Source organism: Bos mutus, chromosome 18, assembly GCF_027580195.1.
Source record: "Bos mutus isolate GX-2022 chromosome 18, NWIPB_WYAK_1.1, whole genome shotgun sequence".
Taxonomy (NCBI): domain Eukaryota; kingdom Metazoa; phylum Chordata; class Mammalia; order Artiodactyla; family Bovidae; genus Bos; species Bos mutus.
In genome coordinates this window covers 3,058,043-3,076,572 of record NC_091634.1, presented here as the reverse complement: position 1 = coordinate 3,076,572, position 18,530 = coordinate 3,058,043, and the positions used below count along the sequence as shown (strand labels likewise).

Here is an 18,530-nt window from a genome sequence, read left to right as displayed (position 1 = left end):
TCCTACAAACCACACTGATGCTCCCCCAGGACCGACAAAGAAATCTGTAGGGAGGGCACCGGGGAGGTTATCGCTTAACACTGGTCACGTGATCCTGATAGGAAACCAGGTGGAAACCACTTGGATAAAGATTCTTTCTGAACCAGTTCAGTGTATACAATCCCTTGAGGTCAGATCCCCACTCTAAGAAGTTATGAATCTGCAGGTCTGAAGTGGGGCCATGAAATGAGTCTTTAGCAAATTCCCTGTTTGTTCTGATGGTTCTCCCTCACGGCCCACATTAAGGAGCCCTGAGGTCGAGCCCTTACACTCAGCACACCTGAGACTTCTCTGTGGGGTAGGGTTTAGGGAAGGGATTTCTTAGGAAGGTCAAGGCGAGAACCAGGCACAGAAAGAGGCAGTAATTGGGATTCAGGCCTTTCTAAGTGACCCTGAGTGAAGTGCTGTGGGCTCCCCAGGCCAAGCGTGGATGGGTCCATTCAAACCAAAAAGACCAGGATTCTAGTGAGCGCTGTGAGGGTGTCATTGAAGGGGGGACTGTGAAGTAGACCCTGGGGTTCAGCAAGACTGCTGATCTCAAGGAAGGGGGTCACCTAGTGCAGGTGCTCACAGGACTGGCTGGTGTGAGTTCAAGGACCTGCAGGCTGCCTGCTCCCCAGATAGATGCTGAGGCAGCAACAGCATGGAGCAGTTCAGGTAGACTCTCAACAGTACTCTGTATGATCCTTCTTATTAGAACCACCACAATGTCCCTTCAGTTACAGAGAGGGAAAAAGATACAGTGTAGAAATGGTGCAAAATATATGACGTTACTAGAGATTTAAAGCCAGTAAGGAAACTAATTTCTACAGATGCCATGTCTCTGTGCTACCAAATAGTTTATTGTTGTTATCTCTTCCCTGAAACCTTTAATAAGGTGGGAGAGGTTAATGGTGGTGGTGGGTTAACACTTCATTAAAATAAAAAATAAAAACCATTCACTTTTTATTAATTAGCATGTCTTAATTTCACAAATAGTTGAAATAAAACATTTTACAATTCACTGTGTGATCATTGATTAAAATACAAATTACAAGTGTAGAGAAAGCTATTTATTTTCCTGATATAACAATCCGAGAACTGTGATTTCTGTGGTTGACAAAACAGAAGCTAGTAAACAGACATACACTAATTATATGACTTTTTCAGGAAGGGTTTCCCATACATTTCTAGGTTATCACAGAAGCTGTCTTTATTTCAATGTTGTCAACTAATGTTCATGACTTCTGGTGATATTATAAACATAACATCAATATTTTAGTGAGCTATCATTGTGTTCTCCTCACAAATCAAGTGACATAACTATTGAAAATTTAGAACCAATCTGTCTTACTTTAATACATGAAAAGATTCCATGATTACTTACATCATGGTGACGTCCAAGGATATTTGACACGAATAACAAACACCTCCAGTTAGATGTTCATTGTACACTTTACATTACGGTGTCCATCTCCTAATGGAGAATAGATATAAATGGTTGCAACACAATATAGAAGGGCTTCTCTTCTCTGAAGCACAAACCATCAAAAACCTACATTTGCATACACACTAGAAACGAAGCATAGTATGGATTATTTGAGAGCTGAATGACATTCATTTTGGTTTTCAAATAATTTCACATTATGTCATTATAAACAAGGCTGCTGCTGCTGCTGCTAAGTCGCTTCAGTCGTATCCGACTTTGTGCGACCCCATAGACGGCAGCCCACCAGGCTCCGCCGTCCCTGGGATTCTCCAGGCAAGAACACTGGAGTGGGTTGCCATTTCCTTCTCTAATGCATGAAAAGTGGAAAGTGAAAGTGAAGTCACTCACTCGTGTCCGACTCTTCGCAACCCCACGGATTGCAGCCCACCAGGCTCCTCCGCCCATGGGATTTTCCAGGCAAGAGTACTAGAGTGGGGTGCCACTGCCTTCTCCATAACAAGGGTACATCGCTAATAATTCTCACTTTCTGAGCATCAACCCTACCTCTCAGGAACCAAACTAAACCACTCAGTCACTGACTGGCTGGGAGACAGGCCCGTGCAGTCGCTGATTGGCTGCCGGGTATACGCTTACGTCACACGCTCAGGAGGCACGCAGCCAGGATCTAGGGTGGTTTCCACACAGCCTTCTTTTTGTAGATACATGGGTCGTCATGGGGCCTCACGAGGCCTCACGGGGCTGCACTCCGGCTGTTGGCTCTCCTGTCAGTTGTTGAGTGGAGAACCTGCGCTGGCACTGGCCGAACTGGGCTTCCATGAGAGTCGGGCATCTCTGTCAGTCACTGTGACCCTTGGACAGTTAGGCGGCCGGAGGTGGGTGAGGCCTCCCAAGGTGGCTGTCCGGCCTGAGAGGCCCCCGGGGCCAATTCTGGATCAGGTTGGAAGGCTCCCTGAGAGCCAGCTCACCAGCTAGTCAGTCAGTTCACCGGAGCCTGTCTCTGTATTCGTCAGCCTGCCACCAAGTGGGTCACCCGGTCAGCCTGAAGAGCAGCCAGATGATCACCAATCTGCCAATAAGACCGTCAGTCTCTATGTCAACGGAGGATCAGGCTAGTGCCCTGATGAGTCTGCAGTGAGTCCCCTCATAAATCATTTAATCGGATAATCCACCCCCTTCACAGCCTGCCCTGTTAATCAGTCCAATTAGGCTCCCTGTAAATCAGCCTCCTAATAAGCTAATCCCCCTACCAGGCACTCAGTCATTAGTCACACAGTTATCCTGCGTGTAAGCCAGCTAATCGGTTTCACTGTTAGTCCTTGATTTCTCTTGAAATTCGTTTTCCAGCTCCTAAGTAGGTCAGTCATCCAAAAGTCAGTCCCGCCCTTACTAAGTCTGGAAAGGTCGCTGCATCTCTTGCACTCTGCTTCGGAAATATACAGACAGAGGTGTGCTGAGGTCAAAGAACCGTCTGGGGCCCTTGGAACCAGAGACAAAGGTAAAATTGAGAGGTGATGGATGAAGGGAAATAGAAGGAGAGGGGGAAAAGAGGGTGCATGAGGAGTCACTCAACTCACCTCTAAAGGCTGGCAGAGAGGAGCAAGAGGAAATCAGAATTTTAGAGCTTGGCTGATCATTACATCTCAAACAGTCAAGCTCACTCATATTATAGATGAAGAAATAAAAGGAGGGACTTCCCTTGTGTTCCAGTGGCTAAGACTCTGTGCTTCCAATGGAGGGAGGCTCCGTTCGACCCCTGGTCAGGGAACTAGATCCCATGAGCCACAACTAAGATGCCATGGAGTCAAATAGATAAATATAGATTAAAAAAAAGAAAAAAAAAAACAGAGAGGGTAAAATAGTTGACCAAGGTCCTTTAGTGATTTACTGGCCAAGCCTGGGCCAGGACCCAGACAGGGCTCATCCCAACACCCAAATGCAGTTTTAAATTGGAGAAAGGAAAAGGGAATAAAAATGGCAGTGCAAAAAGGGAATGGCTGTAGGGTGTGAAGAAGAGAAAATACCATCATTTCAGCCCAGAATCTATCCTCAGTACAGTAAGGATCTCCAGAGCTGCCCCCCTGGGCTAAGCCATCATCACACTTTCTGACTGGCTGCGTGGTCTCCCACTGGTCTCTGTGCTTTCGCTCTAGCCCCTGATGTGGTCCATTTTCCACACAGCAGCCAGAGGGAACTCAAAACCAAATTAATCAGTTTACAGTCACGCCTCTTAATACACTCCAGTGGAATTTCATTCATATTCCTCCTTATGCCTTTTAGGAGCTGAGCCCACCTGGTATCTGACCTTGTCTCATGCCAGTCTCCCCCACCCCTCACTGCACTTCAGCAGCTCACTTTTTTTTTCTCTCTCTTAACCATGCTAAACTCCTCAAGCTTTGCAGTTGCTCTTCCTTCAACCTGCAATTTTCCTTCCCCCAGCGTGGCCTGGCTTTCCTTCCTCTAGGTTTCTGCTCAAATGTCACTTCCTCCAAGAAGCCTTCTTTGACCACCCTATCTAAACTGTTTCCCCAATGTCCCCCATCCCATAATTCCTTTCATGTTGTCCTGGGTTCTTTTTCTTCATTGTATTTACAGTTATCAAGTTATGCTCACCATCAGCTTGATTTTTGAGGACAGGGATTGTGTCATTCTTGCTTACTGCTAAAACCCTAAAATAGTCCCTGGCATAAAGGAGATGCTCAAACATGTTGGTTGACTGAAAGAATGAATGAAGAGTGCCATCACCAAGGCATGTGCTCCTTGGGACTTCTCTGGTGGTCCAGTGGTTAGGACTCTGTGCTGCCGATGTAGGGGGCCCGGGTTTGATCCCTCCTGGGGGAACTAAGATCCCACATGCTGGCTGTGTGTCATGGCCAAAAACAAAAACGGCGTGTGCTTCTCGAGAAAGGTTCCTGAGAAGGGGAAGACTGCTCTTTGATGTAGAGTTTCTGTAGAGTGGTAGGGGATGGGATCAGACAAGGAAAGGGAATGGAGGGAATGGACCATGTTATGCAGAACTTTGCCTTTTACTCTTGAGTGAGATGAGAACGGTTTGGAGAGTTTTGAGAAGAGAAGGGGGCAGGATGATACTGAGGTGTTGATGGAATCCCTCCAGCTGCCATGCAGGGAGTAGCATGTACAGGACACAGATGAAGCAGCCAAGCCAATGAGAAGATCATCGCAGCCATCTGGGTGAGAGGATGGTGGTTTGGGCCAGGGTGGCAGCAGTGAAGCTGATTACAAGTGGCCAGACTTTGAATGTATTTTGGAAAACAATACCAACAGGATTTTCTGACATATAAAAGAGTAGTCAAAGTGGACTCTGAGGTCTTGATTCTTGATTTCTTCCTGAACGTGATTTTATTTGATTTAGAGACATATTTCCTAAATTTTAGGTGATTGACTTTTTCCTTTTTATGAGATGAGGGCTGTGTTGCTGCATGTGTGCTCAGTCTTGTCCAACTCTTTTCAACCCCGTGTACTGTAGCCCACCAGGCTCCTCTGTCCATGGGATTCTCTGGGCAAGAATACTGGAGTGGCTTGCCATTTCCTTCTCCAGTGGAGCTCCCTGATGCAGGGATCAAATCCACGTCTCCTGCATTGGCAGAAGGATTCTTTACCTCTGAGCACCTGGGAAGCCCTGAGAATAGGGCAGTGCTGTTTAAACATTTAATAGTAATTTGTACAGTACCCATAGTGCCAGTTGGCCAGAGAATTTGGGGAGCTTATAATCTCTACACTCTTGAAAGTTGGTGTGGAAAAAGAGAAACGAGTTTTAAGTTCATCTCTAACTGTATTTGCTCAGCGACTCTGGGAAAATCACTTATTTGTCTGAGTTTCCATTTTCTCCTCTGTGAAGAGGAAATCATAACACTTAATTCCATAGGGCTTGTGGAAATAAATGAAAACCACCCAAATGAGAACAAACAGGCTGTTGATTCAGAGCTTGCTGTAGTGAGAGACCCAGCCACCACCATTTGCATTCAGCAAAGACTACAAAGGCGGGCAGGGCAGTGGGAGTCCTTTAGAGTGGAAGAAAGTGAAGGAGTGTCAGCAGTGTTGGGAGATGATTTTAATCATGAGAAAGATGGAGGGTTAGCACCTTCTGTGGTTGGATTGGAAAGCATATTTGGTTTTCCTTGGTTGGTTCTGAGCAGGAAACAGGGGTAAATAATAAGGAACCTGATACTTACGGGCCAAACTCTGAATGTTCTAGGCTAACTGTCACTGCAGTAGTGGTTTGGTTTCTTGGACTAGTTGCTGGTAATTGAGGATCAGAGTCATATATGTCATATGGCTGAGACTTGAGAGTCATATGTAGTCTGGCTATTGTTTCTGTATATTCAATCTCTCAGGTTGTTGACGGGGATGTAAATGAGACTATGTGTATGTGAAATTGACAGATACATAGTAAACAATAAATACTAGTTTAAGTTAAAGGTTTTTAAAATCTCATTATGGCCTAATTAGGTGATTCTTTCTTTTTTTCCACTTACTAATCCATCTTTGCTTCCCAAGTGGCTCAGCCTGCAATGCAGGAGATGCCAGTTGGATCCCTGGTTGGGGAACTAAGATTCCACAGGCCACGAGGTGCAGCCAAAACAAAAATAAATAAATAAAACTTTTACATAAATGAAATGATCAATTTTTCATTTCTCCTCTGTCCATGGAATTCTCCAGGCAAGAATACTGGAGTGGGTTGCCATTCTTCTCCAGGGGATCTTCTTGACCCAGGGATCGAACCTGGTTCTCCCACATTGCTGGCAGATACTTTACAGAACTGTATAAAAATGGTATATAAAAGAGCATGCACCTACCATCCAGCTTAAAATTTAAAACACTCACCCTTTGTACCCCTTCCCCAACCATATCTCCCACTAAAATCTAGCAATAACTGCTACCTTGAATTTAGCACACATCATTCTATGTAGTAAGGAAGTTAATGGAGCCCAAAGAGAGGTCTGGCCTTTGCCCTTGGATTCCAGGAGGTATAATCTCTAAACCCTGGGAAGTCCTGCCTGATGGAGAGTCTCCGTTTGCCTGAGGTCCTGCCGTCACACTGAAGAGTCTTCAGCTGTGATTAAGGGCAGGAGCTGGCCGCACAAGACAGTTTAACAACGTGATTTCCAGTGGGGGCTTTGGATCCTGTGGTATCAGTTCACCTTCAGAAGGAGCAGGAGAGTAAAATCTGCCACAAGGGCAGATGCCCTCATGATGAAGGTCCAATAAAAACTCTGGTCACAGGGTTTGGGTGAGCTTCTCTGGTTGTCAGTCTTCTGGGCCTGTTGTCAGGCATTAACTCCAGAACAGTTAAGTTGCTCTGTCTCTGACTCCTCGGGGAGAGAACAGGAAGCTGTCTGGCTGGAACTTTCCCAGACTCTGCCCTCTGTGCTCCTTCTCTTAGCAGATTCTAATCTGTGTCCTTAGTTGCAAAAAACAGTAACCTAAAACAGCTTTCAGTGAATTCTGGAAGTGGATTCTTTTTGTTTCCTATTTTTGGCTGAACCCTGCAGCATGTGGGATCTTGGTTCCCTGACAAGGGATTGAACTCATGACCCCTGCATCAGAAGTGCTGAGTCTTAACCACTGGACCACAAGGGAAGTCCTGTGAATTCTGGGAGTACTTCCAGTGAATTATCAAATCTGAGGGTAGTCTTGAGGGCCCCCAAACTTTCAATAGATGTCAAAAACGAGGGGCTTTTAGGGACCCCTGCAATCTGCAGTCACTGTCAGGAATGAGGCATCTTGCAGACCGTTCCCTAGCTTTGCTGCTGGCATAGAAATGAAATCCACTAGAGCAAACAGGACCCACTGAAGCACATCATTTGGGAAAAGGAAGGATGAGAACACGAGGTGATGACTCTGATTCCTGGGTGGCCCCAGGGTTACTCAAGGGTTGCTGAAATACAACTGTTCTGTAATTAGTTACAGGAGGTTAAGGGTTACCTTTTTTTAATGATGGATACAACATCCAAGAAGTTGACTCACTGGATGCATAAGAAAATGCAACATAACAAGAACAAGCTAAATGCATGATCCTGGGTTATTTTTATCTGTAATAGCTAACATGAAAGAAGAGGAAAAGGCCGGGCTGGATCCTGACACAGAGCCCACTTTGGGTTCTGTCCAGCCCAAGATAAAGCTGTTAGCCTCGGGGCTGCTGCTACTAAAGGGAAGCGTTCTGGTGAAACCACAGGGAGCACAAAACATTAAAGCGATTTACCAGAGAATGAAGAAAGACGAAGGGGAGAGTCAAAGTCTGACAGGGTGGAAATCTTTAAACAGTCCTTGAGAAATGGGATAAATAGGAACTTCCCTGGTGGTCCAATGGTTAAGAATCCTCCTGACAGTTCAGAGGACACGGGTTCCATCCCTGGTCCAAGAAGATTCCACATGTCAGAGGGGCAACTCAGCCTGTGCGCTGTAACTACTGAAGCTCGTGCACCTAGAGCCTGTGTTCCACAACCGAGAAGCCACTGCAATGAGAAACCCACATGCTGCAAATAGAGCAAGCCCACGTGCAGCAAGAAGACCCAGCCCAGTCAAAAATTAATACATTAATCTTAAAAAGAACTGGGATAAAGGGGACATTGATGGGGTCAAAACAAAGGTCTCAGTGCAGCACTCTGGGAGACTGGGTGGACCCGTGGGAACCCTGGATTGTCCCCCAGCATTGAAGGACCTCAATCAAGTCTGCTCTATCTACCTTAGCTTGGGGGAATTTAAAAAGCCACAAGACAGATAGGACAATGAGAAATCTGCCTGCAAATCACCTGAGGTGATGGTCCCATAACCTAATCAAGATAAAGATTCATTGAAGGGCCTGGGTTCCTTGGCCCGACTTCCAGCAGGGCACTCAAAGCCATATGCACATTAGCAATAAAACAGAGACATGTTTCTGAGACTCCTTAACATGGGAGCCTCACGCTCTGTGACTCTAAAACTTGTTGTTCAGTCACTCAGTCATGTCTGACTCTTTGTGAACCCCATGAACTGCAGCATGCCAGGCTCCCCTGTCTTTCACTATCTCTCAGAGTTTGGTCAAATTCATGACCACTGAGTCAATGATTCTATCTAACCATCTCATGCTCTGTCGTCCCCTTTCTCCTTTTGCCTCAGTCTTTCCCAGGATCAGGGTCTTTTCCAGTAAGTCAGCTCTTTGCATCACGTGGCCAAAGCATTGGAGCTTCAGCTTCAGTATCAGTCCTTCCAATGAATATTCAGGGTTGATTTCCTTTAGCCTTGACTAGTTTGAACTCTTTGCTGTCCACGGGACTCTCAAGAGTCCTCTCCAGCACCACAATTTGAAAGCATCAATTCTTTGGTGCTCTGCCTTCTTTATGGTCCAACTCTCCCATCTGTACATGACTACTGGAAAAACCATAGCTTTGACTATACAGACTTTTGTCAGCAAAGTGATGTCTCTGCCTTTTTGATACGCTGTCTAGGTTTGTCATAACTTTCCTTCCAAAAGGCAAGCATCTTTTAATTTCATGACTGCAGTCACCATCTGCAAAGATTTTGGAGCCCAAGAAAATAAAATCTGTCACTGCTTCCACTTTTTCTCCTCCTATTTGCCATGAAGTGATGGGAACGGACGCTAGTCAGTCCTAATAGGAGTTACAGTTGAATGGGGAAGCTATGGAAATTCAAGAATTGATGGGATTACTGTGAGAGTTTAGAGGAAGATTGGAATGTTTAAATAGATTTCATGGAAAGTCATTGGATCTCCTCCTTTACCTCAATGTATTAATAAATAGATACCTTGTATGACTGGGGAACATTTCCCCTTTCTAGTATTATTAAACAGGAGACATATAAATCCTCCCTTCAACCAAAATTGATTGGATATAATAAATGGGAACCAATAAAACTGCCCAAACCCACACAGGTTGTTAATTTGAAAAGTACAGGATGTCTGACGGAAAAAAGAAGTTAGAAGCCCAGTGTCTGATTGGCCTATTTGGATTTTGGGGGACACACACATATTCTGCATCAGGGATTGTTGCTAGCCCCTGTCTATAAAATTACTGGAAAGAAGTCTCGGAATCCTTATGCAGACCAGAGTTTATGGCAAAAGCCAACGAGCTCCACAGTGGCGGCTGCTGGAATATTTTACCAGAAATCAATTGAGACCAACCCAATGTCTGAGGACATAAAATAACCCTGGAACCTGAAATACTCATGTCTTTGGTAATGCTTGATTAAAATGCTAATAAGGAAGGTCATGCCCAGACGTATTTCTTCATTCTGCCTCTTTCCCAGGAATTATTGCAGAATTATTGCAGAAATGGCCCAGAGAGGAAAAGCAGTTGTCTGTGGTTTCCCAATGAATCAGTGTCATAGCTGACATAATTGGCACTCAAATCCTGGGCTCCTGCTCTGAAGTCGGTGCTTTTCAAAAAAACAAGTGTGTGTGGGAGCAATAGTTTCAAGGAAGGTGAGATTGATGTGAACATTGTATCAGTGACTATCAAACAAGTTCATTTCTAAGCTCTGCACAGGGCACAGGGGTCTATTTGATACAGGATTGTCAAGGTTGATATAGGTTGTCGAGAGGGAGCTGGGTGGGGGAGGGATGGATTTGGAGTACAGAATGGATAAACAACAAGGTCCTATATTCAATATCTTGTGATAAACCATAATGGAAAAGAATATATATATATATATATATATATATATATATAAGGATTCTCTCATAGCTCAGATGGTAAAGAAATCTGGGTTCAATTCCTGGGCCAGGGTGATCCCTGAGAAGGAAATGGCAACCCACTCCGGTATTCTTGCCTGTCATAAGAGTCGGACACAACTTAGCAACTAAACCACCACCATATATATATATATATATATAGTGTCCATCGCTAAGTAGTGTCCGACTCTTGCGACCCCATGGACTGCAGCCCACCAGGGGATTCTCCAGGCAAGAATACTGGAGTGGGTTGCCATTTCCTTCTCCAGATATAAAACTGAATCTCTTTGCTGTACTGCAGAAATGAACATTAAATCAGCTATACATCAATTAAAAAAAGATGTGCAGAGCTAGGCTGCGCAGGGTTGGCATAGCAGCTCTCCAAGGCCGTCAGGGAACTAGGCTTCTTGAATTGCTCTGTTAAAGCATCCTTAAGTGAACATCAACCATAAGTGGCTTTCTTCCTCATGGTTACCTCATGGTTGCCAAATTGCTGCTCCACCTCCAGTATCACATCCATATTCGAGGAGGAAGAAGAAGGAAGTGACAGGAAAGAGGAAAGGACAGTATCAAGAAAGCAAAAACTTTCCCAAGAATCCCCAGCTTATTTCCACTAAAACAATGTCACATGGTCCCCTCTTAATGGCAAAGGAGGCCAAAGTATTGCTTTAGCGGGCAATATTGCATCCCTAAACAGGTTGAATTTGTGAGTAATGAAAAGAAGGGTAAGTTACTCTCTGGCATCTAGACAAAAACAAATCACTCTGCCATGAAGAAAAAGTCACTTCTCCAGAAAAGAACAAATAACATCACTTGATAGGGGCTTCCCTGGTGGTCCAGTGGTTAAGACTCCGCCTCCCAGTGTAGGCAACACAGGTTCCATCCCTTGTCAGGGAACTAAGATCCCACCTGCTGCGGAGCAACTCCATGCCCTGTAGCCAGCGTGCTGCAACTAAGACACAATGCAGCCTTTTTTTTTTTTTTTTTTTTAAATCACTTGGTAATTCTGGGAGGGGAGAGATTACCTACTTCTGACTGGGTGGGGCAATCAGGAAAGGCTGCATCAAGGAAGCAGCATTGAACTCAGTTATGAAATTGAAGAAGGATTTGAATGTGGACAGAGGAGAGCTACAGAAGGAAAAGCTGGAAAACACGAGTCCCTGATGACGGGAGAGCTATGTTTAGGGTGAAATTTGGAAAGGGGAGCATTGGGAAAAGGTTGAGAAAGACACAGGGACATAAGACAAGGGTGAAGCAAACTTGTGGGGACCCTCATTTACAACGCAAGAAGGTTTGGAACTTTTCCCATCAGCAGTAGGAACCCCCATCCGTTTTTATTCCCCCCATATGTTAAATCGGTCCCATCCTCTCCACCTCTCACAGCCTGTGCACCAGCTCCAGCCTGCCATTCTTCCCCAGTCACCACCTCTCTCCCCTGACCACCTGGCCTGCGGTCACTCCCCCTCCAGGCTATTTTTCACCAGGGCCCCAGGGGGACATTCCAAACCCCCAGACCTGACCCTGTCTCCCTGTTGCACACAGTTTATGAGGTACTGGTAAACTTTAGAGAAAGCCTGCAGACCTGGGACTAAAGACCCTCCTAAGGGGGCTGGGGAGGGGAGTGAAAGACTAGAGGGCGGGGGGGGGCGGTGCGGAGGGAGACGTGCCTTCGGGGCATCACAGAGCATCACGGTGGTGCCGTCCTGTCTGCAGGCCCTCAGGCATCACATCCCACAGAATTCCTGCTTCTCAGAGGGGACGCGCCTTCAGGATGACCGAAGAGGCCGAAGCCCCCGCTGGCTAAGAGTTCTTTCTGCTCTCCCCACCCCCGCAGCCTCTTCCAGGTATTCATCACATCACCCCTTCTGAACCAGACAGCTCCGGTTTCCGGGCCTGCTGTGGTCTAGGCCCCGGGCCTCTCCTGTGCCGAGAACAACTGCTGCTGCTCATGGCGCCGCCAGGGCTCCGGCTGGGTGAGTGGGAACAGACGCAGTGCTGGAGGGGTCTGAGGAAGCCGAGCCTCCAGAGCCAGGGCTGGGTGGTGACGTGAAACAAGAGGGCTTAAGGGTTTAGGATGGGCCTCCCTGATGGCTCAGCGGCAAAGAATCTTCCTGGAATGCAGGAGACAGCAGGGTTGTTCCCTGGGTCAGGAAGACGCCCTGGAGGAGGAAACGGCAACCCACTCCAGTATTCTTGCCTGGGGAATCCCATGGACAGAGGAGGCTGGTGGGCTACAGTCCGTAGGGTCGCAAAAAGTCGGACACGACCAAGCAGGCACGCGAGGGTGTAGGGCACCAAGGAACCAATGTGGGTTAAGCATCTGTGGGCCAGATTCTGGCAGGAGTTGGGGGGGATTGGGGAGGTGGAGGTGGGGGTGGGTGGCCTGGGCCAGGCAGTAGAGTTGAGGGCGAGGGTGGGGTCTGAAGATATTTGAGCACAGGAGCTGTCTGAATATTGCTAGCATGCTCCAAGTTCCAAAGTTAGTAAGTTTTTTTCAGCCTCTTTTGATCGCTCTCCATGGCCTGCTTCCCCAGATGGTGAAAATAATGTGGAGGTCAGCAAGGGAAGTGGAGGAGAGGCCTGCAAATTCCTCATGGCTTCAAGTGACCCAAATGGAAAGCCCAAGATCAAGGGCAACTGTTCAGGGGGAAATGACCCCTTTCCTCCAGTAACCCCAAACAACTCCAATGACTAAGTACATGGAAATGCTAAGGACCAATTCCTCATTATTGGAGACCTTGAAGAGCGTGACTATCCCTTATTAACCCACAATCTCACTGGATGGACCACATGTCCGACCTGTTCTACGGAGAGTGAGGTGGTTTCATGGTGTTCTTACTCAGAGATATGCATAGCAGTCTTTGCTTAAGATGAATGCTCAGTCCATGTCCATCGGGATGGGGAAGAGGAAAATCTAAAAATGTTCATTGAATGGGTGGTAAGTGGTCCTGAATTGAGGCAGGAACACAGTAAACCTCAGGCATTCATTGTATGCCTTTTCCAAGCAATGATTGTGTGAGATGGGCTCAGGAAGTTTCTCTGTTTTCCAGACTAGGGAAGAGTAGAAGGGGAAATGACTTGCCAGGAGCATCCAGACAGTGATGGAGGGAAAAATCTGACCACAGGTGGAGCTGGAAGGGCCAGAGTTGGGGACCCAAGGAAGAGAGTTACTGAGGTTGGGCAGTTTAGCCTGGTGGCGGTGGATAGATGGGATCACAGGCAATGCAGATCCTCAGGAGACTCCTCTGCCATCGGTCTGGAGAGTGTTCGGTTCAGGCCAGACGAGGAGAAAGGGTGAAGGGCAACTGGTCTGTGAGGCCTGACTCCTCTGGACTTCCAAAAAATATGTATATATTTTAATATATAATTTTGTTCACTTATTTATCTTTGACTTTCCTGGGTCTTCATTACTCTGTGGGCTTTTCTCTAGTTGCAGTGAGTGGGCTTCTCACTGCGGTGGCTCCTCTTGCTGCAGAGCACAGCACCTAGGGTGCCTGGCCTTCAGTAGTTCTGGCTTATGGGCTCAGTTGTTGTGGTTCCCGGGCTCTAGAGCACAGGCCCAGAAGTTGTGGCTTAGTTCTTCCATGGCATGTGGGATCTTCCAGGACCAGCAATTGAACCCGTGTCTCCTGCACTGGCAGGCAGATTCTTTACCACTGAGCCACTGGGGAAGACCCAGAAAGTCTCTCTGAAGTTCCTGGTTTATCACAAATAAAGAAAAGGCTGGGTCCTGGAGGAGGCAGACAGGGAATCAGTATGCTTGCTGACTCCTGATCCTCCCTCCCTCACAGCCCCCACCAGGCTGCTCAATTCCTCTTGCTCCTTGAAGAAGACTCTGCAGTGCAGCTGTTCCTTCCGTGGGACCCCCATGCCCTCCGTGCAGTGGTGGGTTGGGGGCACTCCCGTGGCCATGAACCACACAGGCTTTCGGGTGACTTCTACCACGCTTGGCCCCTGGGCCAACAGCACCATCCATCTGACCAAGCTGCCTGAAACGGGCACGAGCCTTCTCTGTGAGGGCAGGAACCCAGAGGGAACCCACGCTCTGACCATCCTGCTGAAGTCAGGTGATGGTGGAGGGGCCCCATGTGGGTGGGGAAGAGGGGGTGGGCCCTGGGGTCTGGGGAGGCAGCTGGGAGGTCCCCGGGGAGAACCCCTTCTCATGAGCTCTCTACCTCCAGGAAGGAGTCCTTTGGTTGCCCAGACTTTCATGAAAGGGCTGATTCGGGGCGTGTTCTACGGAGCCATCGGAGTCACACTGCTCTTCCTCTGCCTTGTCCCACTCATGTGAGTACTGAGGTTAAGATTCACCGTAAGCTTAGTACAGCTTTAGGTAGCCTGTCTGTTGATGGGTGGGTTTGTGTTCCTGTCTTCCTTGTTGTTTGGCATGAGGTCAGGGTGGGGTGAGTTGGGAGAGTAGCGCTGACATACGTACCCTACCGTGTGTAAAATATTTAGCTAATGGGAAGCTGCTGGATAGCACGGGGAGCTCAGCTCCATGCTCTGTGATGACCTGGAAGGGTGGGATGGGGGCGGGAGGGAGGGGGGCTCAAGAGGGAGGGGATATAGGCATACATGCAGCTGATTCACTTTGTTGTACAGCAGAAACTATCACAACATCGTAAAGCAATAGTCCTCCAATTAAAAACATTCACCATTCAGCCTCTCCCAGAGCCTGCTACCCCCAGGCCTGTGGTGCTGGATGGACCCCCCCACCCTTGAGGAACTCAGGGTCTGGCAGCAAACAGGGTCCCCACAAGCCAGGGCCATCAGGACTATACAGGCCACAAAACAGGCCCAAGGGACCGAGGCTTTCAAAGAACTTCATAAAATAGAAAGCGGAGGAGGAAGTGAAACCAGCGGAGTCCCCAGGGAGCTGTCTCAAGTGGCAGCAGGGCTGAGCGTTGCTCATGTGGTGGAAAGTCGTGTACAGAGACCCCGGGAACACATCTGAGGAACTTCCGGTGTCTCTGTGCAACATCAGGTGCATTGAGAGTGCACCTAAGTAACAGCTAAAAACAAAGTTGATAAAGGTTCTTGGGGTTGGTTCATAAAGACTCCTGAGACTTGGCTAAATGTGCTGGCTGGAAGCCTGGAGTGAGAAGGGCAGAGATGCCAGGGCAGGGCAGAGAGCTGGGCAGGGGAGCCTCTGGCCAGTCCAGACATCTTGGAATTAATCCTTAGAAGAGGATTCACTGGGTTGTCGTTACATGCCCCCCCGCAAAAAAAAACAACCCAGTTTGCCCTGCCACCCCACTCCTCTTCTTCATCCTGATGGACCCTGATGGACAGTTACTCCCAACTCTCTCTGCCCCTCATCACTTACCCAGCTCAGGCCTGGCTTAGATCATGACACCAGCCTCTTGCCTCTCCCTCTCCAGACTGTGCCCACCCCAAGTTCACACCTCCCCTCCCAGCTGACTCCTCCATGGTCCTCAACTAAGGATTAACTCCAAGACGTCTGGACTGGCCAGAGGCTCCCCTGCCCAGCTCTCTGCCCTGCCTCTGGCATCTCTGCCCTTCTCACTCCAGGCTTCTAGCCAGCACGTTTAGCCAAGTCTTAGGAGTCTTTATGAACCAACCCCAAGAACCTTTATCAACTTCATTTTTAGCTGTTACTTAGGTGCACTCTAAATGCACCTTTTTTTTGGGGGGGGGGTGGGCCTGCTACATGGCAGACTTCCCTGGTGGCTCAGACGGTAAAGCGTCTGTCTACAATGTGGGAGACCTGGGTTCAATCCCTGGGTCAGGAAGATTCCCGGGAGAAGGAAATGGCAACCCACTCCAGTACTCTTGCCTAGAAAATCCCATGGGCAGAGGAGCCTGGTGTCCATGGTCACAAAGAGTCGGACACGACTGAGCGACTTCACTGTCTATGCTACATGGCATGTAGAATCTAGTTCCCCGACCAGGGATTGAACTGGTGACCCCTGCAGTTGGAGCGCTGAATGCTAACCACTTGACCACCAGGGAAATCCCTGGGGAGCTATGTTTTAAGTATAGCCAGCTGGACTTGAAGACCAACAAGAATCGGAGTTTGCAAAGCCCTTTCATAGCTGACCTCACCTGAGCCCTACAGCCTGACAAGCATGCGTCTCCGTTGTCCACGATAGGAAAGCAATCCCCAGAGAGGCTGCATGGCTCACTCCAGACAACCCAGGCTCTAAACCAGCATTTCCCAGCGAGATCAGAGCCCGTATTGTGGGTGGAGAGCCAGAACTGATCAAGAGCGTCTTTTCCTTAGAGCGAAACATATCAGAATGAAGCAGGCAAAGAAAATTGCAGCAATGAAGGCAGAAAAGAGCCCTAAAAGAGCCCGCCAAGGACTCGAGACGTCTCTAAGGCTCAAGGAACCAGGAAAATCCAGAGTCACCCCGTCTCCTGAGCAGCAGATATTGGTAGGTACCCCATGTGTCTGGAATCTAGCCTATCAGAATAATGATCACAAGACCCATGAGGAGAGGCACATACAGTGTGTAAAGGCAGCATTAATACCATCCTCGGTCTTACAGGACTTCTAGAATGCCAGAGCATGCTTACACATCATCTTATAGATGGTGACGCTAAGACCCAGGGAGGGGAAGACAGATGAAAATTAAGAGGAGTAACTTGAAGGGTTATTAGAATCAGCAACTCATTCCCCCTACACACACACACACACACACAGAGTCCCCATTGAGAAGAGGATTAGGAGAACCCAATACAGCAGTTGTAGCATTGGAAGGGAAATCAAAGGGTTTGGTCTCTGAGCGCTTGGCAGGCTGTAGTCAGCACAGCCTGTAGGTGCCACAGGCCCAGGTCAGCCTGAAAGACTTGAAGACCAGGCCATGCCCAGGTTACGCCTTTATTTGTCCTGCACCCCCTATCCTCAGCAGGGCTTAGAAGGGTCAGCACCGAGTAGCCGGGTCTCACTGTTCTTAAGTCATTATGATTCTCTAGGGCCAGAAGCACCCTGCTGCTCTCCTTTCACCCTGCACTGGGAGCTGGTGTCCCTCTGTGAGTCAACCAGACATCTGTTAAATTCCACCAGTATTTCCTGCAGTATCTCCTGTTCTCCATGCTGAGGTCTCAGAAGTGGACCGGGCCCAGGCCCCGCCCTCAGAGCAGCCAGGCTGGTGGGGAAGGCAGCATCACACTAGCAGGGCTGGGCTGGGGGTGATGGTCGCCCAGAGGGGTGAGAGACTGAACCTCCCTGGAGAAATCAGACAAAATTTCCCAGGGGAGTCTGGGAACAGCTGGGTGGCTTGTGGTGCTGAGAATGCACAGGGAGGAAGGATCAGTAGGAGAAGACAGGGTGGCAGGCTCCAACTATGGGGATTTTGATGAAAGGTGAAGCCAAGCCCTTGCTCCACACTGCCTTTAATTCAGTGCTCAAAGAAAGGGACAGAATTCTGTCCTTTTCAGATTTGGGTACCTCACGTCTAGACCTGTTCCAACATCCTTCTTTCTTTGCTCTGCCCTGCAGGACCCATCACCCCAAACTTCCAAGAAGAGCAGGATAAACTGAAGCTGACAAAGCCTGTGAAAACAACATTCATACCTGAAGTCCCCATCACCCTTGGAGTCACCAAAGCCCATAGAATCCTTAGAGACCCCAGGAACCCTGGAGTCTACAACAAACTCGGACCCCCCCGAGTATCCTCAGCCCATGAAGCCCTCTCCAGTCCCACCTGCCCCCTCACTGGTTATCCATTGAATAGGGTTACCTTGGACCTGGTCTTTGAACCCCTGAAAGCAAACTATATGATATGTTGTTTGGATTAGCCAGAAGACAGGTGCTCCATCCTGGGAGCTCCTTCAAAAGAAGGAGAAATAAACGTGAGACTGTGAAATATGTCCACCAAGAAATAGTTTTTGAGCCCCTATTATGCACCTAGTACCTGAAATACATACACAAGAGCCATCACACACACGGATTGGATCCTTGCTTGAATGCTTAGTGGTCATGTCTTTGGATACGATCTTTTGCCAAACCCACCCCTTCTCTTTGCACTTGAGTCTCCTTACTTGAGGTGTACCTGGGTAGAAAGTGAGTCAAAAGTGGTATTGAGAGATGTAGGAGGAGAAACGACATAAAAGCCCTGAATGCCATCACAAGACATTGGGACCTTGTCCCGACTCCCTTAAATGGAAGTTCCATGAAAACAGGGGTCTTGTCTGTCTTGCTTTCTACTTGTATCACCGGCACCAGAATGGTTCCTGAAATAGGCTTTAAAACATGTTTGTTGAATAACTGAGTGAATGAATAAACTGTTAGAAGTTTTGAAACAAAGAAATAGAGTGACTAGATATACAGTTAGAGACGATCCCAGGAGTGGTTATTGAGGTGTACTTTTTTAAGCTTAATTAATTCATTTTTGGCTGCACTGGGTCTTC

The 18,530-nt window shown here is 47.9% G+C and overlaps 1 protein-coding gene across 1 annotated transcript; it reads left to right on the top strand.

Moving 5' to 3' along the window:
- Positions 1-7,532: 7,532 nt before the first annotated feature.
- On the top strand, positions 7,533-17,728 carry SIGLECL1 (SIGLEC family like 1). The gene is made up of 6 exons (XM_070388129.1): positions 7,533-7,722; positions 12,062-12,127; positions 13,946-14,221; positions 14,336-14,441; positions 16,399-16,552; positions 17,620-17,728. The coding sequence occupies exons 1-6, from the start codon at positions 7,533-7,535 to the stop codon at positions 17,659-17,661; spliced, it is 834 nt and encodes a 277-aa protein (XP_070244230.1). The 3' UTR covers positions 17,662-17,728.
- Positions 17,729-18,530: the final 802 nt, after the last annotated feature.

What these genes read in the sequence shown, in the direction of transcription:
- SIGLECL1 (XM_070388129.1), top strand. Translation starts at nt 7,533, where the DNA reads ATGAAAGAAGAGGAAAAGGCCGGGCTGGATCCTGACACAGAGCCCACT. An exon ending in GCCGCCAGGGCTCCGGCTGG is followed by an intron (nt 12,128 to 13,945) that starts GTGAGTGGGAAC and finishes CCTCCCTCACAG; the next exon opens with CCCCCACCAGGCTGCTCAAT. An exon ending in CTCCTGAGCAGCAGATATTG is followed by an intron (nt 16,553 to 17,619) that starts GTAGGTACCCCA and finishes TCTGCCCTGCAG; the next exon opens with GACCCATCACCCCAAACTTC.